General features: G+C 38.9%; 2 protein-coding genes across 2 annotated transcripts; both read left to right on the top strand.

The window, feature by feature from the left end:
- The first annotated feature begins 1,598 nt into the window (after positions 1 to 1,598).
- dhcr24 (24-dehydrocholesterol reductase) lies at positions 1,599 to 14,412 on the top strand. The gene is made up of 9 exons (XM_051947237.1): positions 1,599 to 1,970; positions 4,388 to 4,543; positions 5,978 to 6,083; positions 6,560 to 6,678; positions 9,610 to 9,873; positions 9,961 to 10,104; positions 12,259 to 12,456; positions 12,539 to 12,717; positions 12,826 to 14,412. Exons 1-9 carry the CDS (start codon positions 1,740 to 1,742, stop codon positions 12,977 to 12,979), a joined length of 1,551 nt encoding a protein of 516 aa, XP_051803197.1. The 5' UTR covers positions 1,599 to 1,739; the 3' UTR covers positions 12,980 to 14,412.
- Positions 14,413 to 14,916: 504 nt separating this feature from the next.
- si:ch211-121a2.4 (transmembrane protein 205) lies at positions 14,917 to 21,838 on the top strand. Its single transcript, XM_022216520.2, has 4 exons — positions 14,917 to 15,321; positions 17,145 to 17,397; positions 18,177 to 18,340; positions 18,888 to 21,838. The coding sequence occupies exons 2-4, from the start codon at positions 17,298 to 17,300 to the stop codon at positions 19,188 to 19,190; spliced, it is 567 nt and encodes a 188-aa protein (XP_022072212.1). The 5' UTR covers positions 14,917 to 15,321; positions 17,145 to 17,297; the 3' UTR covers positions 19,191 to 21,838.
- The last annotated feature ends 1,152 nt before the right edge of the window (positions 21,839 to 22,990 follow it).

The following is a 22,990-nucleotide window of genomic DNA, read 5'->3' as shown; positions in this document are numbered from 1 at the left end:
GACAAAAGAAAGCTGATGATCGTTAATGTACATGATCCCCAAATGATTGTGGGAATGAATAATGATGGGATGAGATCAAATTCATGTCTGCACAGGAGTTCTTTCTCTCTGCTGTCGCCAAGTGCTTGCTCGAAGGAATCAATAGATTCGTTGGATTTCTACATTTAATTCTGTGGGGTCTTATACGTAACGTTTAAATTATGAATATTTGTATTTTATATTATATTGTACAGTCTTAATCATAATATTTTAACCAGTCAGATAAACTTGTATTATACACAGTGCATAAAAAAGTATTTACCTTTCTTTGAAGTTTTCCTTTGCCATGCTTTTCAACATGAAATCATAGAGAGTATAATTACAATTCTGACAAGAATTTACAAAACAACAACAACAAACAATCTATTATGTCATTGTGAAAGCAGATTTATGCAAGAATATTTCTAAGTTAAATCCATCATTAAGAAATGGAATGTCCACTGAAAGGTGTGTGATGAGAACAAAATTTTGCTTTTTGGCCATTCGACAAAATTGTATGTTTGGTGGACACCAAATACTGCACAGCATCTACATCTGAAGCATGGTGGTGGCAGAATGAATGCATTAAATGAATACAGAAATCCTGGAGGACAAATGGATGTCGTCTACAAGAGAACTATGACTTGGGAAAAGACTTCTTTTTTTATAGCAAAGATAATAAACTGCAGTAGACAGCCAAAGCAACACAGAAATGGTTCAAAGGCACCAACATGAACTGTCTGGAGTGGCCCAATCCAACTGAGAATTTGTGGCTAGACTTGAAAAGAGCTGTTTCCTCTCTATGAACATAATGGAGCTTGTGCTCTTTTGCAAACAAGAATGTGGTAAAATTGCAGTGTCCAGATAACGAAGCTGAATTAGACCTGTCTATACAGGCTTAGTGCTAACTGCGACCAAAGGTGTATCGACTACTTACAAAACAGAAGGGGGTGGACACTTATGCAATCACCTGTTTTTATGTTCTATATTTCTAATTAATTGATATTACTTTGTAGAAAAAAAAATCACTTTGACATTAAAGACTCGTTTTTTGGGGAGGGAAAATCTTGTAAAAGAAAAAAATCTATTTACCATGATTCAATGTTGAACGGCAACAAAATGGGAATAATTCCAAAAGGGATGAAGACTTTTTATAGACATTTTATGTTATTGTAGGGCTTAACCTTACTTTTTAGGCTTGATAGTTAAATGTTTAATCTTACTTCTCTATTGGGAAGCACTTTATGCCCAAAGTCTACATGCTTAAATATGCAATATAAATGGTTGCAACTTGCACTGAATGTAATTTGGTGACTTGCACAGAAACTTCTCCCATTTAAAGCATAACATAAAGTATTAATGTACATTTTATTGTAATCAGTAGTGTTATTTCACAGCCATCAGGACAGGCTGCATGGTGTGACAGTCTGCGTGCTTTCTGATTGGTTCAACCACAGAAAGGCTACGTCTCAGGAATTCGCTACAGCCGCTTGATTGACAAATGAGCATCAAGCTTTGGCGACTAATCCCGCCCCTTGGCAATATGGACCAATCAACGTGAAGCAGAGGAGTTGCCTGCCGGCTAGCAAGTCCCCCTCACCTATCATAGTAAAGGGGTGATCAGGAATCGAATTTTGGGGTTGGAATAATCAATACGGAGTTCCTTGACAGCTGAAAAGTGAAGCTGAAGTTTGGGCCGGAGCAGACTGAGCGCTGACACCATGGATCCACTGCTGTATCTGGGAGGTTTGCTGGTTCTGTTCCTATTGTGGATCAAAGTCAAAGGTCTAGATTACGTGATCGTGCACCAGCGGTGGATCTTCGTGTGTCTGTTCCTGCTGCCGCTCTCCGTTATATTTGACGTGTATTATTATGTGAGGGCTTGGCTCATTTTCAAGATGTGCTCTGCGCCCAAACTGCACGACCAGCGGGTGAAGGAGATCCAGCGACAGGTGAGCAACGTGTCTGAGCACGGGGGATCGATCTGCCCTCTCATTTCCAGCTGTGGGGCACATGTGCAGGGACGGAGATGTAGTTTCAACAGGAGGGGGGACATATTCAGTAGGGGGGTCTTGGTGTCATTGTCTAGGAGATTTTGAGCATCATACAAGTAATTTTCTGCATCCTGATGAACTTCTATGAACCGGTCTGTGCCTCTTCTGCATCAGTTTATGTTGGAAGTGTCTTTTTTCATGCAAAGGGAAAGGAAACATACAAGTCACTTCACATTGTGGATCGTGATATGATATTTTACCAATATCATTTCCAGAAATTGACAGAACTAGTATGTCTTGGTGCTTTATTTTGGTCAGATAAAGCTGAAATTGGCTTGAGATAAGCCAAATGAAACATACACTTCAAGATCCCCTCTGTCACAATACAAGCTCAGAGGTCTTTTCCACACACATGTGCACACATACATATATTTACACTATATTTATACGTTGGAGGACTTTCTAGAGAAGTCAGGCAAAGTATGTATGTTCATCTGGACAGAATTCATTCAAAATGAGAATTAAACTCTTCTCCAGTTTCCCTTTTGAGGAGTAAAACTAGCACTTGACATAACAGGATAAAAACATGTCTACACATGTCTGAATATAATCCCATAGGAAGAAGTGTACCATAATCCTAGGAGCTTCAGTAGAAATCCGCTCTGTTCACTTCTCATCCAAGAGGCTTCTTAAAACTGAAGGTGAGCAGAAATGCACATGTTCCAAACTATAAGTTCTGAAGAACTAAAGAAGCGTCTTGGATGAAGGTGAAACATCTTCAAGAACCTTCAAGACAAGTCCGGTTGGCTTCTACTGAAATTCATACGATTACCCTGAGCTGGATGGCTGAGAACCTACACAGACAAGTTTACCAGGAGCTCAATTTTCAGTGACCTAAAACTGCGCTTGCATATCGACGAAATGCCAAAACAGTTAGAAAAAAGCTATATTATAAAAATACCCCTGTACACGTGGACAAGGACTAAATATAACTGCATCTTATCTGTATTTTAAAACCTCAACTGAACAGTTTTTTCTAGAGTTATAAAAATAATATTTTCTGTTGTAATTACATGTAATGCATATAGAGTAGATCTTCACTATCAATTTTCACAATAGCAACTGTATTTTCATCCACTGCAACAGATTAAGGTTCCTACTCTTTGTCTTCGTTTTCACCATTGTGGAAACATTCAGGAAAACCTTATAATGGTTTCTCAAAATTGCTTTCTCATGGATTTTTTAACTTAGTTTTTTATTTTATTTTATTGTGAGTATGCAGGAGAGGATGCAGCATTTTCAGGACCACATTTCTAGGACCCCTGTTTTTCACTAACTCATTTTTTGGGACAGACAACATGGCATTCAGTTATTTCCTCCAAAGAGAAGTTTGCTTTTTTTTTTTTTTTTTTAAGCCCTACAGACAATGGCAAAAAAAAGTACAGTGCTGGGTAAAGTAAACCTTTAAATCTGTAACTTGTTAGTTAGAAATCACTATTTATGTGGAACAAAAAACTAGAAGTACTTGAACAGACAGTAGTATTTTGGGTGGAACAAACCTGTAACATCAGAAGTTGTATAAGTAATAATTTAATTTGGTAAGAGGTGCTGCTGCATCCTCTGCTGCAGACAAACAATGTTATTTTTAATAAGGAGTAAAAATACACGTTCTAAATCTAAATCTCTCTTGAAATCTAAACCTATGGGGACATGTGCACGCAGCTATATTTATGTAGCTGCTCTTTCAGTATTTTAATCAGCGGCACCACTTAAGTACTTGTTTATTATGTTGAAGAAACCCTTCATTGTGTATTAAGATGATGACACATGATTAAATCACATCTTCATGTTTGCAAGGAATCATGGGTAGTGAAAAAACTCATACTTGCTGCTTGTGTTTCAAATATAATAATGATAAAATGTTTCTGTATATAACTGCGGTAATAGAAGCAGCTTTGTGAGTCTACACACTAGTGTTGTTGCTTTATTGTGTTTTATCAGTCATACATTCATCAGTTCTTACATATAATTGTTTACTACCTACTTATTTACCTGCTTTTCAAGTAACCACATTATGTTTTATACGTTACAAATCCACAATACCTACTATTTTGTCATAACAGACTTAGTTTGAAAATGTACATTTCCTTCAATTCACTGCCCATCCAAAGCCCCTTAACTGTCTCAACATCAAGTTTTAGTAAAAACTTCAAAGGAAGGTCATGGTTCATTCAAAGGAAAATTTGTGTTTTTTGGATGTACTGGATTTCCTTTCAACAAAAAAATAAGTTGAATAGAATAAACAAATATTCCTGCATTTATTGTGTATCCCCTGATCCTTAACAAATAATAATCTGGTCTTTTCTGTGTTTCAGGTCCGTGAGTGGAGGAAGGAAGGCAGTAAGAAATACATGTGCACAGGTCGACCCGGCTGGCTCACCGTGTCTCTCAGAGTGGGGAAATACAAGAAAACCCACAAAAACATCATGATCAACATGATGGATATTCTGGAGGTGGACACACAGAGGCAGGTAGGAGGAAGAAACAGGTTAAAGTCCACATGTTCTGAAATAACCGAGTTTAGTTTCCATCGTCATTCTTTGACCATTTCCAGTCAGCTTTACTCAATGATCTTTTCTCAATAATGATATTTCCAATCGTCAAAGCAGGAAAAACACTGTTGTATGAAGATGTTGCCTAGCATAAAGATAAAAGCACAACAGAACTTAATACAGGAAACTGTCATCCAAATGACTTTAAACTCGACACTGAACTTCCTTGGGCCTCCAGCAGTTCAGCCTCCAAATATTAGGTAAATTGAATGAACAGTTGTTGAGGAAAGCACAGAACAGACAAAGACACACACTTCCTATATTAGTGAGATATCACTCATTAGCTATAAGAATTTGTTCATAGTTTGCCATGAAATTCAGAAAGCATTTATTAGCCCCACATAATGAACTGCAATAACTTTGATGATTCCATAAAGTTTTGCTTGAGCACCACCATCAAGTAACAGTAAATTTGTCCAGTACTTTGGTTTTATAATGAATTGATTAAATAATGTTTTAAAGAAAAAAAAGTCTCAAATCTTCTTACATTTGAACATTTAATGGATTTTTCTGAATATACATGGGAGGTGTAGCCTAGCCACGCTAGACAACCCACGGCAATGAATTTAATTCTCTGCCAGGGTGGGTCTAGTTACCCTCCATAAGGCTCGAGGTTGGATGCTCCTAAAACTGGCCGGATGAATCACCATGAAGTGTAGAGTCAGAAGGCGGGCGTAACTAAGTGACGACAGAGGCGCGACGATTGTGACAGAAACAACCGGAAACAACTAGCCTAGCCGTGCTAGACAACCCACGGCAACAAATTTAATTCTCTGCCAGGGTCGACAACAAAAACGACAACAGTCGTTGAGCTCCGTTAGCACCGACTCTGAATAATCTTTCTGTTAACATGTCTGTAATATACTTGAGCTTCACCCATTGACTGTATAAATAAGGCTTCACCGAACTACCGCATCCTCTGATTTCCGGCGCTCTAGGAGCCTATTCGTTGCGCTGATTGGTTGTATACCTACCCAATTGCTGCAGAGTGATTTGAAAGACAACCTTTTAGCCCGCCTCCCTCCCTGTCGAGCGTGCCTAGACCCTTGCGTCTTCAGAGCATGGGTCTAGCACGGCTAGGCTATGGGAGGTGGGCAGAAGAAGAACATTTTGAGGATGTCTCTTTTCTCTCCCCATGTTTCCTATCTATCTGACTACCAGAACGTGTTAAATGTGCTCAGAGATACCAGCTTTTAATCACGTGAAGACAAGATAATTACTAATTGCAATATTGCCACAATGGAACAAGTAAGACATGCAATCAATCTTTTTTTTTCAGTTTTATTAATTGTTAAAATGTGTCCGGGTGGAATTTGTCCCATCTGTTACTCACATGGGGATTTGTTTTTTTAGGTGGTGAGAGTCGAGCCGCTGGCCAACATGGGTCAAGTGACCGCTCTGCTAAACTCCATTGGCTGGACGCTGCCGGTGCTGCCGGAGCTGGACGACCTCACTGTGGGTATGTTATACACACTGTGGATAATATTCAAGGGAATCATCTGTGGCCCTCTGGTTTCTAGAAATAGAGAGATGTACTGATGATTTCCACCGCTCATCGCTCAGTGATGTAGATCCTGCATCTTCGGCATCAATCACTGCATCCTGTTTAGAGCCGCAGCGACTTCTCTAATTGCGTTAGGTGTCTGATGTTGTAGCTCCAAAGATGAAACTGGGAGGAAATGGCTGCAGTGTTGGAAGCACCCCTGGATCGGGTTTCATAATGGATTTCCTGATGCCATAAACTATGCATCAACAATCTAATGTTTTCCCATCAGGCCGCGGCACATTCATTTATCTTGATGTCCATGCAGGAGCAGATATAGACACTCACAGCAGGGCAGCGCTGCTGTCTGCTCATGTGTTTGGCTGCTGTTGTTCTTGCCCCGGATAGAAATTGAATTATCACAAAACATCTTTTGTTCTCTCCTCTCTCAGGTGGCTTGGTGATGGGGACAGGCATTGAGTCGTCCTCCCATATTTATGGGCTGTTTCAGCACATCTGTGTTGCATATGAGCTGGTTCTAGCTGATGGCAGTTTGGTTCGCTGCACTGAGGTGAGTTATGAGTGTGTGATGTCTGTGAATGATATATGTGTGTGAGCTCAGTGGATTAGTGCGCCATCTTTGGACTCAGCTCAGGTTTTCCAGTATCATGAAGCTCTCCCACATTTAACCAGTAGGCTGCATCGCCACAATAGAATTTAATGCAATATAATAATAACAGTCATTACTGCTGCCCTACTTTAGACATATAATTATGATTAGAAATAAAAGGTACATCTGCTCTACATCAGACAAAAAAATTAGTCAGTAAATGACAAAAGCAAAATAGACACTATCTGATATCCATTACTTGTAACTTTTTAAATCAGAGTATAGCGACAATTATTAATCATTTAGTCAAGTATTTTTAAACTACTGAATTAATTGGCAACCATTTTGAAAATTGATCAATTAAAAGTAAGTCTAAATTCTGTTTTCTGCCTCTTAAATGTGAATAATTTCTGTTTTTTTCCCTCCTCTATGACAGTAAACTGAATATTTATGGGCTTTACGACATCATCTTTGAGACTTTGGGAAACATTGGTTGATATTTCTTACCATTATTTGATATTTTCTCTCTCAATTATTTGAGAAAATAAGCGACAAACTGCGACAGTGAAAAAAATTGTTAGTTGCAGCTCTAATTTATATTAGATGATCCGTTGACAAGATTGCGCCAAAATATCCCAATGGAAAAACATAGATTAGTCTTAGCCTTAGTTTCAATGCATGTGTATTATTCATACTCTTTCTCTCACTTCTTATTCTGTTCTTGGTGTTTGAGTTATTGTATTTATTTCAGCTCTCTGAGTAGCTTTTTTATGCTACAGTAACCTGATATTTCTGCAGATATCATCTCATAATAATGCCTCCTTTCAGTGGCTGTAATAGTGTGGCTTGTAACAGTGGTGGAAAATAACTTAATACATTTACACATGTACTGTACTCGGGCACAATACTGGGGGACTTCACTTTCTGTTCTACACTACTTTATACATCCACTCTACAACATCTCAAAGAGAAATATTATACTTTCCACTCCACTACATTTATCTGACAGTGTTAGTTATTTTGACACAATGTCTAACATAACAGTAATTATTAAAAACTACATCTGTGTTTTTCAGCTATTTTGGCTTCTTATAAAAAGCAGTGTGTAGTTAGACTCACATTACAGATGTTTATGAGCTGTTGGTAGGTCTACATATGAGTATTTATTAATTTTAAACTACTGAAATAGTCTAATTTCAATAAATGTTTAGACGGTCCAATATCTCACCAAAAATCAAAAGAAAAACACATAGTCCTCCTTCACTGGCCCGTCTCCCAGACTGATGCCCAACTCAACCAGAGGCAGACTGATTAGATTTAGACTACATGATATTTGAACCCAAGATGACTACGGAGCCCATCAATTTAAGGTTTTATGTGTGTGTAGTGTATTATAGTCTACAACTGATGCCATAGCTAGGCTTCACTGAATCCCAATGACAGGAAATATTGGCCAGTGACCAGCTTATTGTCTGTAATGGTTCCCAGCCAGGTCCAGTAATTCATGAGTATAATTGCAAATCTGAGGCAGTGACCATCTTATCAGACAGAAATGTGGTGTAGTGTCAATCTGGCATTAGTTCAACTGCTGATACAGGCTCCAGAACTGTAGTGTGGTTTGTAACAAGAGCATGTTGTGTTTTTGTCAGAAAGAGTGGCTGTTAGGTTTGTGAATATGAAAACGCAGAGAGTGCCATAACAAATACTCACCCCTTGTGGAAGTTTTCTTTTGCTTTTCCACATTGAATCGTGGTCAATTTAATTTGGATTTTTTGACAATAATATACAAATAAAAAACTGTTAACTGTCAAAATGAAAGCAGATTTCTGCAGAGTAATGTCAATCAACATTCAATGTCAAATAAATGCCTGCATAAGTATTAGTGTTCATCTCTTTTAAGTCCTGCAGTTACAGCATCTGGACACTGCAGTTTTTACCCCGTCCTTCTATTCCAAACTACTGTCAGGTTGCATAAGGGTTAATGACCTGAACACCGTTTTCAAACCCAGCCATAATTTCTCAATTGGATTAGGGTCTAGGCTCTGATTTGGCCACACCAGAACATTCACCTTGTTAACTTTAAACCAGTTTTATGTACCCTGGCTGTATGCTTTGGTTAATTGCCTTGCTGGAAAACAAATCTTCTCCCAAGTTGCACTTCTCTTGTAGACTGCATCAGGTTGTCCTCTGGGATTTTCCTGTACTTTGTTGCATTCATTTTACCCTCTATCTTTACAAGCCTTCCAGGGCCTGCTGCCAAAAAGCATTTACACATCATGATGCTGCCACCACCATGCTTCACAGCGGGCCTTTGCGATGATGTGCAGTATTTTGTGTCCGCCAAATATACTTTATAATCTAAATCCAGCAAGCTCAATTTTAGTCCAATCAGACCAAAGATTTTTCTTCCAGTTGGCTTCAGAGTCTCTCACATGCCTTCTGGTGAACTGTACTTGAGATTAAATATTAGCTTTTTTCAACAGTTTCTTTGACTGGTGAAGAACAGGCAACAGTTTCTGTTTGCACAGTCTCTCACATTTCAGCCGCTGAAGCTTGTAACTCCTTCAGAGGATTCATCGGTGTCTTGGTGGCTTCTCTCTCACATGTATCTCTCAGTTTTTGATTCTCTGGCTAGATTTGCCAATGTGCCATATTCAATACATTTCCTATTGATTTCGACATGAAAGAGTCTTTTTCTTTTTTGTAATTTCTTGTCAGAAAGCCAGGTCAAATTGACAATGATTCAATGTTGAAAAGTAATAAAAGGGAAAACTTCCAAGCAGGGTGAATACTTTCTATAGAAATTGCAACCCAACACTAGAAATCTAGAGACCGCTATCATCACCACAAATGTGCTATAGATCTGTTTACAGTTTGTTCTCGTTTAAATAGGAGGAGAACTCAGATCTGTTCCATGCTGTCCCATGGTCCTGTGGAACTCTTGGGTTCCTGGTTGCAGCTGAGATTAAAATAGTCCCCGCTAAGGCCTGGGTGAAGCTGCGTTACGAGCCTGTCAGAGGATTAGAGAATATCTGCAAACGCTTCACTGAAGCATCAGAGAACAAGCAGAACACGTTTGTTGAGGGTATCCAGTACAGTCTGGACTCTGCTGTCATCATGACAGGAACCATGACGGACCACGCAGAGCCTGACAAGGTAAGGCGCTTGTTTGTGAGTGCGTATGCAGATTTGTTTTCATATTTAATCGCATTTAACTTCCCTTTTTTTCCTGTTTGACGTCAGATTAACAGAATCGGCCTGCACTTTAAACCCTGGTTCTTTAAACACGTGGAGAGCTACCTGAAACAAGACTGCACCGGAGTGGAATACATCCCTCTGCGGCAGTACTATCACAGACACACACGCAGTATTTTCTGGGAGCTTCAGGTACTCACAACACACAGTCACACAGGATCTGTGCTACGATGAGCTTGAGGATCACATTAAGGGGCTGCATATATCTGCCAGATTTCAGCTTGTCATCATCTTACCAACTTGCTTGCTCACATCTCTTTATTAGGCTTTAAACCTCTAATGCTTCTTCTCTCCCTTAGACACACACACACACACACACAGAACATTAGCCATTAGTGAGAGGGGATGGGCATCCTTTGTTTTCGGTAACGGTAAATGGTGTGATGAATTATGCATGGTGTTGAATTGATAGATATCTAAAGGAGCTACCTCTGGGCTTTGAACTGCTACTGTTTTTGAAAGGATTTTTGCTTCTGCAGGGAGTGGAGAGGAAACACAGACAGAAATAGGCCTGACGGAGGCTTTGATTAAGTTGTTAATCGATAATTTGCAATAGCCATCACTGATACATTGGACGTGGTTGAGAGACAGTGTTTGGTGAGCTGGGTCTGCCCTCTGCTGGAATTTAACAGGAGCTGGAGAGAATTGCCTCATACATGAAGCTTGAATAGATACAACAAATGCTAATCTACTGTAAAAATTCCACATAGGAAACTGTAATTAAAAAATTTAAATAATAAATAAAACAGATCATTTTAACACTGATTGTTAAATTAGTGGCAAAAATATGTTCTGTTAGACGTTTTTTATTAGTTTATATCCAAAATGTGTTCATTAGATGTTATTCATTAATTCCTGCTGAATATTTAATATTGGAATTTAAATATTGTTGGATATTGTACTTGGTTTCAGTTCCACAGTTGAAGTGCAATTTTTGAAAATTGCTTTTGACGGGATGACAAATTGTAATTTCATGACAGCAATTTCTCATGTCTTGAGATATTCAGTTGTTCAAATATACAAACTCCATTCAAGTTTGTCACACTCAGCTAGTCGATCCCACATTAAAAACAATAAAATGAAATTCAGACACAAAAAATTCAAGATGATAAATTCAAATTGAAGCATCTGGTCTACTTAAGATAATCGCTCCCTTCTGAATGGAATCGATTAGAAGTCTGTCCTATCAGGTTACTGTGTGTCAGTCAGGATCGAAGAAGAAGTTAAACCTGCACGAATGAATTTTCCATAGTAATTCACACAGTAGTTTCTCAGGATAAAACATTTTAAAGCTATAAATTTTGTGTATTTTTTTTAAATATGCATTTGAAGTTAATTCTTCAAGAGGAATTCATTTTCACAGATGAATAAAAAGCACAGTGTGTAATCATTAATGGTGTTTTTATATGTCCAATGTGTGAACAGACTGTACTTTAGTCTAAAAAATGAGATGTTCCTCAACTGTCTCAGTTGCTTATTTCTATGAAAAGGACTAAGGATACATTTCTAGAAAAACACCCCAAAGCTGTAACATTTATGTGACATTTATATCTTCTGAGTGCTTTGCCTCAAAACCTCTTTTGCTCTCCTCGACAACAGCGATAGTCTGCAACATAAGCTGATGTAAGTCCACTGACATTAACAAACGGCTGGTTCCCAGGACAACGCAGACTTCAACACCAGCTCCATGCATGGACAAAAACCTTTAAAAAAAAATCTGGTGAAGCCTTTCTGGCCAAAGGGGACCGGGAAAACTAGCATCAACATCTGCAGGTCACTCAGTTTATGGAGGAACAAAACTGTAAAAAAAAAGCTGATGCTAGTAAAACTACACTCTCACATAACCAGACCTATCTCCACACTGCAGTTTAATGCTGTGCCAGTGTTGGAAATATAGTCAAATATAGCTTATAGTGAAATTGTAAAGACAGTGTGACTTAGGGCTGAACACCTAATTGAAACTCATCAAAATTGCTAAATGGCCAAGTGCAGTATCCTAATAGTAGGAACTGCAACTTTTTATAAGAGTAAAATGTCACAACATTCTATTATAAATTAAGTATTGTCATGCTACAGAGATGCTACAAATAGTATTCTCTAGGGTTTCTGCAGAAATCAGCCATTCAAATTTAATGCTTTTTATTAATGCCATTTTAATGCTATACTGTAAAAATTTTAAAACTGTTATCTGGTAATTATCATTTTCAATACAATGCATTACAGAGAAACTCTTGCATCATCTTTTAGCCAGTTACATCTGTGTGTATGTTTGTGGCTTTTCTCCAGGATATTATTCCATTTGGAAACAACCCTGTGTTCCGCTGGCTGTTTGGGTGGATGGTTCCTCCTAAGATCTCTCTGCTGAAGCTCACTCAAGGAGAAACCATCAGGCGTCTCTATGAACAGCACCACGTGGTCCAGGACATGCTGATACCCATGAAGCACCTGCAGACCGCCATCACACGTTTCCACCAGGACATCGAAGTAAGACTCAAAGACAGGTCCATGTATAACTGTACGTTCCTTCCTCCTGTTTGCATTATGTAAATGTCTTGTGTTGTGTCAGGTTTACCCTCTGTGGCTGTGTCCATTCCTGCTACCGCCTGGCAGGGGGATGGTTCACCCCAAAGGTCAAGAGGAGGAGCTGTACGTGGACATCGGGGCCTACGGGGAGCCTAAAGTCAAACATTTCGAAGCTAAAGCGTCAACGCGACAGCTGGAGAAGTTTGTCAGGGAGGTGCACGGGTGAGTCCTTCAAGAAAAAGACAAAAATTCAGCATCCAAACTATGGTGTCCTCCATCTGTGACATTCAAGTTGCGCTTCCTCTTTGTTGTTGTTCCGTTGACCTGCAGGTTCCAGATGCTATATGCAGATGTGTACATGGACCGAGAGGAGTACTGGGAGATGTTTGATGGACAGCTGTACCACAGGTTGAGAAACGAGCTCGGCTGCAAGGAAGCCTTCCCTGAAGTTTACGACAAAATCTGTAAATCTGCTCGACACTGATCCCTTATCTCCCATCTGGTGCCTCAACTCGTGGCTCTGTCACAACTTCATTAAGGAAACTTGAGACTGACTAGTTTTGGGATGTTTGGACCAAAACAAAAAACTGGATATGGATACATCTCAACATTTCTGAGGTGGACCTTCTCACACACAAATACTTGTAATTTTTTTGGCAGTGACACTGAAGAAGACCATCTATCCAGGTGAAACAGGAGTATTTTACTCATTTTAAGTCATGAATGTATTATTTTTTTCTTTGTTCTATACACAGCTAATTTTAACATTCAGGTTTGGCTTCATGTGCTGATAGACTCAAACCTAATTGCACCAAATGTCTTACTTTTTCCTTTTTTTAAAACATGTATATTGCACAACTTTTCCCCGTTGTACTACATCTTATTGTTTCTTCAGTGCCACACCCTTTGGAAAACTGACCTCCTGATTAGTCTTACACACATTTTAAAATACATACTTTATGATAAAGCTCAGTTAGCCTTTAAGTCCATAAAACTATATTATAACTCAAAGTTGACTATTTTGATATCAGAAACAGATTCTATTTCTGGAGCTGTGTATTGGTGGGAATTAATTAAAATGTATTTTCTATGTTAAAGCTCATTCTCATGCTTTTAAATTACCGTAGTATCAGGCTGTGCTTGGTCTGTTCGGTTTATGTGGATGTTATGCATCAATTCAACATCCACATAAATACCAGGACCCAAGATTTAATGAACTGATCACTGTTATTCACTTCACCCGTCAGTGGTTTGGTTTATCTTTTTGCTTTACTGTTGTTCTTGAGTGTTAGAATAGAATAGAATACAATACAATAGAATACAATAGAATAGAAAGCCTTTTTGTCATTGTACAAGGGTATACAACGAAATTGGGAGCGCTGCTCCATTTGGTGCTTGGAAGAATATATACATTACAATAAAGAAAAAGAAAAATAGAGTAAAATATGATTTAAAAAAAATACAATAAAATACAGTGAGAAAGAGAATTGCACATACTGATACTGATAAAGTGACTTTGCATATTGTTCTTGGAGGTGAGTGGAGATTCAGTGTGAAATGAATATTGCACAAGATTGCATATCTTTTAACCATTATTTAGTTAGGATTTACCTAACAGACATACCACAAACCAGCAAATCCTTAATGGGATTTCATTCAGGTTCATATTCTATACCTGGTCTGTCTGCAGACCGCTGATGCATCCACCTTTAGCTAACTGCTTTTTTTTTGTTTACATATAAATATAGCATACTAACTGAGACAGACAGCTTTCAACCAAAGGCACATGTTTTACTCTAAGGTGGTGGAAAAGGTGTCACCCTAAGCCAGTGGTGTTTGTAGGCGTACAGCTTCTAATACATCAATATATTTTAATCTGATATGTATAATATATTTTAATAAATTGCTAAAAATATACATAGCTGTGGATGTATTCACCTTTATTTCCAATTGTGGAAAAAATAACAAGATATAGTTGTTGGAAAAATACAATTTATTGTTTCCAAAGTCAAAGTACTTTTCCTTCATGTCAGATTTTTTGGTTTCAAAGTCTCACAGCAGCACATATGCAGCAGTGATATTATTGTGTATATTGACCTCTCCAGTTATTAAATTGATTAACAAAATTTGTCAACAGCCGAGTGGCATCGTATATACATTTTATTATTTTATTGCAAGCTGCTGTGGTTAGATGAGCTGTCATTAGGCTATGGACATCTTTTTGTTCTTTTTTGTCAGCAACACAGATAATAGACTTTGCCAGGCTGTTATTAGTTATTTGTGGTCTTATGTTGTGGGAGTGTATGGATGAACTTTTTATACTCATCAGCAACCCTTATTTCTTCATCTCAACTATTCAAAAGCTCAGCCATCCAGATCACTAGTAAATTTTTTTTAAACAAATATTTTGAAGGCAAACGTTTAAATAAGATTATAGCTGTAAATTATCTTAAATGAAATTGATTCCAAGGTACACAGTTCTAAAACAGTGTGTACTCACTGTGATTGCAGAGGTTTAGGGGGTGGCCAAGAGGGCACTGTGACATTTTATATTGAAATACTGCAATGAAGAGGTTAAATTGAACAAACTGCAGGGCAATACTGTGTCGCCAGTGTGTCCTAACAACGCCTTTACCCGAAGCTGTCTGGGGGAACCAGTTACTGCTGTTAATATCTGCACGGAGAACTTTCCAGAGAACATCCTCACACTCATGGTTCCGCCCTCCCCTCCGCGGTGAGACTTGCAGGGTGAGTTAGCTGCTGTCAGCCGGTTAGGTAACTTCACCGCTGGAGTCAACTGCAACAAGTTGTCATTTGGCTACACAGGTAGGTTGTAATCACAGTTTTCCATTAAAATTGCAACTAAGACTATAAAGATGGCGGTTCCTGACTTACAGGACCGTAAACTCTTGCTAAGTGGCAGTTTAATGTGAAGCTAACTTACCTTGAGTGAGTTTTAGCTAGCTGTTAGCCGCTAGTCGGTGCACTTTTACTACTTTCTGCTACAGCTAGCAAACAACTGGCGTTAGCTGCTTTGCGACTTAGCTCATTTTTGCAAAGGTGACTTTTTAGCCACTCAACACGACAAATCTTAAGCAGCTGTCCGTTTTCTGTGGGTGAAATAATTCAGTCCTGCTGCTGCAAACTTTTTAGTGTTCGCTAAAGTTCCGCGTGTGTATTTCCCTGCTTGTTAAAGTCAAGACAGCGACCCAGTTTCCTTGACGACAATGCGGAAGTTTGTACAACATATAGGGCACACTGTGTCCTGCCCTAATATCTACAAAGACAGAAATAAAACTCCAACCTGTCGCTTTTTAAAATTCATTTATTTGCAAGAGAATAATGCTAGTAGAAATTTGTTAGCCATGCAGGTCGCCATTAATTTACCTTTCAGTGTATTGGTTATGCAAATGATTATTTCTAAAATGACAGAGCTCCTAAATTTTAACCTTTATAGATTATAAAACATGATGTTTAGGAAGCATATCTATGTGTGACACTGTCCCACTGTGAAGAAGACATGCAAATCACTTAAGTTTTTGCCCAGTCAGAGTGAATTTATGTTATTGACTGAATATTCTCTGTGATAAATACCAATGGATTGATCAATTTTCCAAATTCTGTCACTGGACTTTGCTGTAATTGCACAGCTTCATTCAGAGGGATTACTGCAGATATTACCCATAAGTGTTGCTGCAAGACTTCTAACGGGGACCTAAAATATGTGTACTGTTACTTCTGTACTAGCATCATTGCACTGGCTACCTGTTAGGCACAGAATTGATTTTAAAGTTGTTTAATTTGTTCTTAAAGCCATGCATTAGTGGATCCCTTGGTAAATTTGGGATCTTCTTTTATCCTACTCTACATCAAAGCCTCTCAGATCCTCCAAACAGCTGCTGTTCACTGCTCTGCAATAAAAACTAATGTGCAAACCTTTGCTGCAGCTGCTCCAAAAGCTTTTCGATAGTCTTCCCTTTGCAATAAAAACTTCCTCCTCTACTGATATTTTTTTTTAAATCACATTTTTACATTTTCAGTGGCTTTTGGTAGTGCTCCTGTTATCCTCATTTACGGGCACCAAAAAATATTGTTCCCTTGTCTGAAAAAAAATCCCCAAAATCAGCAAAAAGAGTTAATATTTAATATCTAAAACTATATTTTTTAATATTAGATTTTTTTATATAGTTTTTGTTGCTGCTTGACTGTTAACATGCACAGAACTTGGGTCAGCTCAGGTTGTTTTAATGCTATATAAATCAACTTGATTTGATTACCTCAGCTAAAAACCCATATCCCTCATTGAGAAAATGTTAGAAAAGGAATTGATGAAAAGGTGGCACTTCTTACAAATGATGTAAATCCTAAACTCTGGACATAAATGCTCCTACTACTAAGTTATCATGTTGATCCAAAGATTGCCATCTTCATTGCTTTAAGAACTCAGGCTTCAGGCTCAAATTAGCTCGCAAACCCATTTATCTGGTTTCGTAGTACACTCCTCAGGATACAGTTGTTCCCATCCCTGTGGACTTTTTCTACCTAAAGGTGTGGACGTTTGAGTCTAGCCTTTTGGCTAGAGCTCAAACTTCTACCTCACGTCTATGTTGTCACAGTCTCATTATGGTACAATGATTGTATGTTTGCAGAGTGTCTGGATTGCAGCATCAAGTGCCCTTCTTACAAAAAGCCAGAAGCAGTGGTGCGAGGCAAAAGGCACTACCTGCCTTTCCGGACGGTGCTGTTTTGGGAGACTACAGTGGAGCTCAGACCGGAGAAGAGACTGAGGCGGTGGAGAAAGCATGTCTACTGACGGAGAGCCCTCGTTTGGTGTGAAGCTCCTGCAGCTTCTGCTCCTTTCCACCTACTGGGGGATGCAGATTTGGGTCACCTTCATTTCAAGTTGGTACCATGTGCACACACACACAAAGGATTGAAATGAACAGAAAACCTGGAAATACAAATGATGAAAGAAATATTTAGAGTACAAGATGTGGCATGTTTTTTTAATCTGGTTTTGAGCCACCCTTGAATGTGACTGGAGCGGATGAATCGTGATGTTTCTCGGGGTATTACCACACCTGTATTTACTGCTGTGATCTTGTGGGTTGAACTGGCAGAATGCCTTTTTAACCAGGTGTGAACGAGATCTTATTGAAGCCCCGTTGTATCATCTCATTCTTATCAAGGCCACCTTTGCAGCGACATCTAGACTCTGATTCGCTTTTGTTGCAGCTTGGTCACAGTGTTTACACAGATTGATATTGTCGGAAATTAAGGTGTGTACTTTCCTGGCTTTGCAGAGCTGTGTACACATACCTGTCTGTATGTTTAGCAGGAGCTACATTATGAACTGAAAATGATCTTTTGACTCACAGTGCTTTGCTACAGCTGAGCTTTCTGTTAATGTTCAACTGTAGACCTTATGTTTCTGTCATGGTGATGCTGTGGTTTGTGGCTGTATTGTGCATTTATGATATAAAAGTCTACTCAGAGCCCTACAGTAGAGAATATAGGTCAAACATCCATGAAAACATTCTGAAATTGTTAAAATAGATTATTTTAAGGACATTTTCCTCTGTGTAGCCTCTCCTAGTCCATGAATAATGAACGTTTTTTTATGGAAGTAGAAGCCTGGGTGTCCCCTGTGTTGCTAATATTTTGTTCTGATTTTGGCGCAGGCTTCGTGATGGACAACCACCTCAACAGACACACTTACGGGTTCATTCAGAGTCGCCTTGTCCCGTTCTACCTCCACCTGGGTTCAGCCTGTGCCTTCTTTAACCTCACCATCTACGCTGTGTTTCATCCCAGTGACACCATGAATGACAGAGAAGCCTTTCAGGTGTCTTGTTTGTTCAGCACATTGTGTTAACCCTCCTGTTGTCCTCATTTATGGGCACCAAAAATATTCTTTCCTTGTCTGAGAAAAAGAAATCAGAAAACAAATTCCCCAATTTTTTTGAAAATTTCCAAAACTTTCAGGAAGAAAATTCCAATAATTCCTTAAAGCTTCCTTTAAAAGTTGTATTTTTTTTAAAAGAACAAATTTGACAAGAAAATTCTTGTAAATATTTTCAAAAATGTGTAAAAATCTTCCAAAAAAATCCTAAAAATGTCAGTATAGCTTCTAATATTTTCTTTCAGAACATTCACAATCCAAGTGAATGTTCTTAAGAAACATTTTTAAAGTTTCTTTTTTTCACCAAAATATATTAAAAGATTTCCCAAATGTTGAAAATGTGGACATCAGAAGTTTCATTGTGAAAATATTTTTTTTCCCACATTTTCAAAACTGAAAACGGGTCAATTTTGACCCGCAGGACAACACAAGGGTTAGAAACCCATTTCGGAATACTTCCTCAGTCTCTGCCTTTTACTTTCGCCACCAGATCTTCGTCTTCTTCGTGTCTGTGACGATCGCGGCCGTCAACGCTCAGTGGTTCGGCCAGATGACATCAGAAATCATGGCGGACATGCATCTCATTGAGCAGGCGTGCGGGCTCGGTCAGGACATCGGCCTGTCGTCTAATCGCGAGGCTTACGCCAAGCTGTGCGAGACGGATGTCAAATACAGACACCTGAGCAACCGCCTGTGGCTGTACAGACTGCTGTCCTCTCTGTGTAACCTCTGCTGCATAGGCTGCAACTTCCACAGTCTCTGCTACATGGCTGAGAACCTTGTCACGCTGTAAAACTGCGGCATTACTCACTTGAATCCAGAAACACTACTCTTTTGTATCGGAGCCGTAAGTTATATATTTAATTTGTAATGTCTTTCTTCCTCTGTGTGCCTGTTAGGGATGAGATGAAATGTCAGGTAAGCCTTGTTCTTGTGTTTTGGGGAGTAATGAAAGGGAACGGCCTCACTCGGTGGAACCTCATAGAGATGAATCAGTGACTGACTGCAATGAGCAATGCTTCACCTTTCACCTAATCAGGCTGATAGTGGTGGAAGCCTTGAGTTTCCCCTTCACTTTTAGCTTTACCATCACAATATGGTGTCTTGCAGTTACTCAAAACAAGTGGGATGTTTTTGAAACTTTTATTGTAGCAGAAAATAAGCCAAAGCAATGCACCTTTTTCAGAAAAGAAACAAACAGCACCTTTAGTGAGGAAACTGCTGCTGTGCGTCTCTCTCTTGCTCTTCAGGTTTGGGTGTAGTTTTAATACCTTCTTCACATTGTCGTGTCACGGGTTTCTCTGGCTTGCCTTACTGAGCATATGTGTGCATGCTTCACATTTCAAAGTCAATGATTGTACTATTTTTAACTGTCCTTTCCCTGCTGGTATCAAAATAGAAGGGTTCAAATATTCTGATTGTGATATACCGTCAATGATACTTTTAGCTCGTCCAAAAAAGTCCGAGCAGTCGACCCGCAGCTCTGTTCCCACAATGATCTGTGTGTTGTTGTGGAAGACATTGTAGGCGTTCTGTAGGTGTCCATTTTGGACAGGGGTCAGCATTACCAGTTTTACAAGCAGCAAACCTAGTGAAAGAGGCAGTGATACTGAAACTAGTTTGGGGCCGTGTTTGTTGGGATGGTTGAAAGTTTTGTTCAGATTTGCTGAGTTGATGTGGGCCTATTTAGACTAAATGTCTGTAGTAATAATAATAATAATAGAACGGATCCCCCAGAATGTCACAGTGAGGCTTTTTTTGACACAAATTTTGCGATGCTGTGCATTAGGTTTTGCATTACAATTCTTGTATGCAAAAGATTTCGGAAAAGGGAATGTAATCAGGCTTCTTTTTTTAAAAAAAATTAACTTTCCAGCAGTGTATTTCGTAATCTAGTAAGCAGCGTACACCTTGTGGATGCACACAAGAACAGCTGTGGGCACAATGGATGCATACGAGGGTATTTCACAAAGTTCTGGGCCTCGCATGTAGACAAGAGGTGTAAATCCAATATACATAACTGTATAGTATAAAGCCTTATATCACTGTCCACTAAAACTCATGTGGGAAGCAATCAAAGAAAAAAGGAAATGTTTAAACGAGCATACTGTTGCTCCAGGACAATGCTCCAGTCCATTCAACACAGGTGGCAGAAGCAGCCAAATGGAACCTTCTGACTTGTAAAAACCTTTGAGTTTTTGTAGGCATTGATATCAAGCTTTATAATGTACAGTTACGCCCCAAAATAGGAACTACCCCCCCTTGTTTCTGACCATCTGTTTAGCTGTGATGCGTGCTCTGCTACATGTGCTGCAGACAGGGTTCAGAGTGTTGTAAACAGTGGAGTCAGGCTCTGTTGGACAAACTATGCAATTCCACCATTTCTGAATGATCCCAAGCATCGTTTTCTTCAGCGATAAAACTTCATATCGGCACAGCAGACATCATATATTTATTTATGTGTTTTCCAACCCAACTATTTAGCATGTTCTTGTTGTATTCCAGTGTCAGAGTTCAGGCAGGAAATGGAAGAAAAAAAATGCCACTCTGACCTTTTGTGGGCTGTACAGGATAGTCTGGTTTTGACCTGAATGACGTCTCCGCGTTCAGCGGTTTCATTTAACATCCCAGCATGGCCTCTGTGTGTTTTTGTTCTTGCAATGCGCCACAAAGTCAAACCACGATTTGTAGGTATCGGTGAAGGATTTTAAAGATACCGTATCTTAAATTCCTCGAGTTTAAAAAAAGAAAAAGTCAGATAATCTTTGAGGTGTACTCAGCAGAGTTGTGGTCTGTGCAGGGAAGTTCTCAGGCTGTAGTCATAGATGTCTTTGAATTGTTGTTTGTTGCATATATTGAGCGAAGAGGTTCAGTTCCATCGTCTCTCCAGTTGTCTTTTTGAACATACTGACTTTGTGTTCGGCGCTCTCCTGCCATATTGTTGTTACTGCTGAGGTGAAGCTCTTTAGTCAGTGTTTCTCCTGTTTTATTAGCATCCATTTGGTTGGTCTACCTATAACCATGTTGGTGTAAAAACACCCTGAAACCCTTCTTTCTTCTTCTACATTTGTTCAGACTGGACTAATGAAGGTGCTTAATATGTGCAGTTACTGGCAAAAACAATGCAATATTAATATAGTAAACTGTATATATAGTATTTCATTGATGTTGCTTGTAAGCTCAGCCAGTTTATATTCTAAATGCAAGCCATTTGGTTTCTGTGTATGAACCCAAAAACTGTATTTGGATATTAATTTTAAGCATGCTACATTGATTTGTGGATATTTATGTCAGTTGCTTGAGATAATTGGGTGAAGGTTATAATCATTAGTGGGGCTAGTTTATTAATGAATGTAAGTGAAGACCAGTGAGGTCAGATGGTAGTAGTTGTGTGTCAAACAGGATGTCTTTTTGTATTAAATGATGTTTTCTATCAATTCAGTCCTTCATCTTTGGCCCTTTTGTTGAATTTAAATGTCCTCAAAGTGTACAAGTACGACATAGTTTTGGCTCTTTGCTTTTAAAGGGAAACACTAATGAAACTGAAGTGACTTATAGCTTCAGGCGTCTTTGAAGACATTGTGTGTGTTTCTGTAGAGCGACGTTACATTCCCTGGACTCATGCCACAGATCACTATGCAGACATGAGTGTCTGGCATCATTTGTAAGTGGCTTGTAGGATTTTTAACTTTTTTGGACTTTAGTGACTCCTAGTGGTAGTATGAAGAAAAGATTGTCAGATATTACGTCATTACTCCTGTCAAGCCTGGAAACTCCAAGCATGAACTAAATTATGTAAAAATGTTAAAATACTTTGAAAGACGCTGTAATCAAAATGGTGGTGAACCTGCCTGGGGAGGGAAGTCAGGACTGTATGGTATGTGGTGCTTCCTCATCTGTTAAGTCATTGTTTTTCTAGTTCAACACGTCCAAAGCATCTATTGTATGCAGAACCAGATCGACCCTCTATAAAGTGTGGAGGTGGCCTTTGATACTGTCCTGACATGTCTTCCCAGGCCATTTCACCGCGATTCACACGGTGAGTAATGCAGGTTTTTGGTTGTTGACAAGTTCTGGGTGAGTGACAACCTACAAGTGGATTCAAATAAGTACCTACAATTCCCTGCCAGTCATTAAGAATTGAGAACGTCTCTTAGATGAGAATTTAAACATCCTCAGTAAGGATTTATCAGGAGTGTCATGATAAAATTGTATTATTTCTATCTGGTGTACAGCTTGAAAATCAGACTGACTGGTTTTTACAGATGTGACAGAAGGGGGAACCAGTGCTCTACTGTAGTTTCAGAGTTGTGCCTGTTCAGGATTTAGCAGCTTGTAACTCTTTCAAAATAAATGCACTAATATAAAATATTCACCAATTTTAAAGATTTTAGCGTAGCACAATAATTCTAAATAAGACAATCAATTTTAGAACCACAATCTGTGTTTCAATGTGAACACTAAAGTATGAAGGGACTTTCAAACAGTTCCCAGCTTCACCAGAAAATGTCAACATAGTCATTAGCCTTTTTTCTTTGACTGCAAGAAATGTCGACAAGCATTAGAATTTTTGTGGAGAGTGATATAAGGCGT

This window comes from Acanthochromis polyacanthus, chromosome 4, assembly GCF_021347895.1.
Source record: "Acanthochromis polyacanthus isolate Apoly-LR-REF ecotype Palm Island chromosome 4, KAUST_Apoly_ChrSc, whole genome shotgun sequence".
In the NCBI taxonomy this organism is placed as follows: Eukaryota; Metazoa; Chordata; class Actinopteri; family Pomacentridae; genus Acanthochromis; species Acanthochromis polyacanthus.
This window is presented reverse-complemented; position numbering and strand designations above follow the sequence as displayed.

Excerpts from the sequence above, each read along its gene's own strand:
- dhcr24 (XM_051947237.1), top strand. The coding sequence starts at position 1,740 with ATGGATCCACTGCTGTATCTGGGAGGTTTGCTGGTTCTGTTCCTATTG. Across the intron at positions 4,544-5,977 it reads AGGTGGACACACAGAGGCAG|GTGGTGAGAGTCGAGCCGCT; the intron begins GTAGGAGGAAGA and ends TTGTTTTTTTAG. Across the intron at positions 12,718-12,825 it reads TTTGTCAGGGAGGTGCACGG|GTTCCAGATGCTATATGCAG; the intron begins GTGAGTCCTTCA and ends GTTGACCTGCAG.
- si:ch211-121a2.4 (XM_022216520.2), top strand. The coding sequence starts at position 17,298 with ATGTCTACTGACGGAGAGCCCTCGTTTGGTGTGAAGCTCCTGCAGCTT. Across the intron at positions 17,398-18,176 it reads TTGGGTCACCTTCATTTCAA|GCTTCGTGATGGACAACCAC; the intron begins GTTGGTACCATG and ends ATTTTGGCGCAG. Across the intron at positions 18,341-18,887 it reads ATGACAGAGAAGCCTTTCAG|ATCTTCGTCTTCTTCGTGTC; the intron begins GTGTCTTGTTTG and ends TTTCGCCACCAG.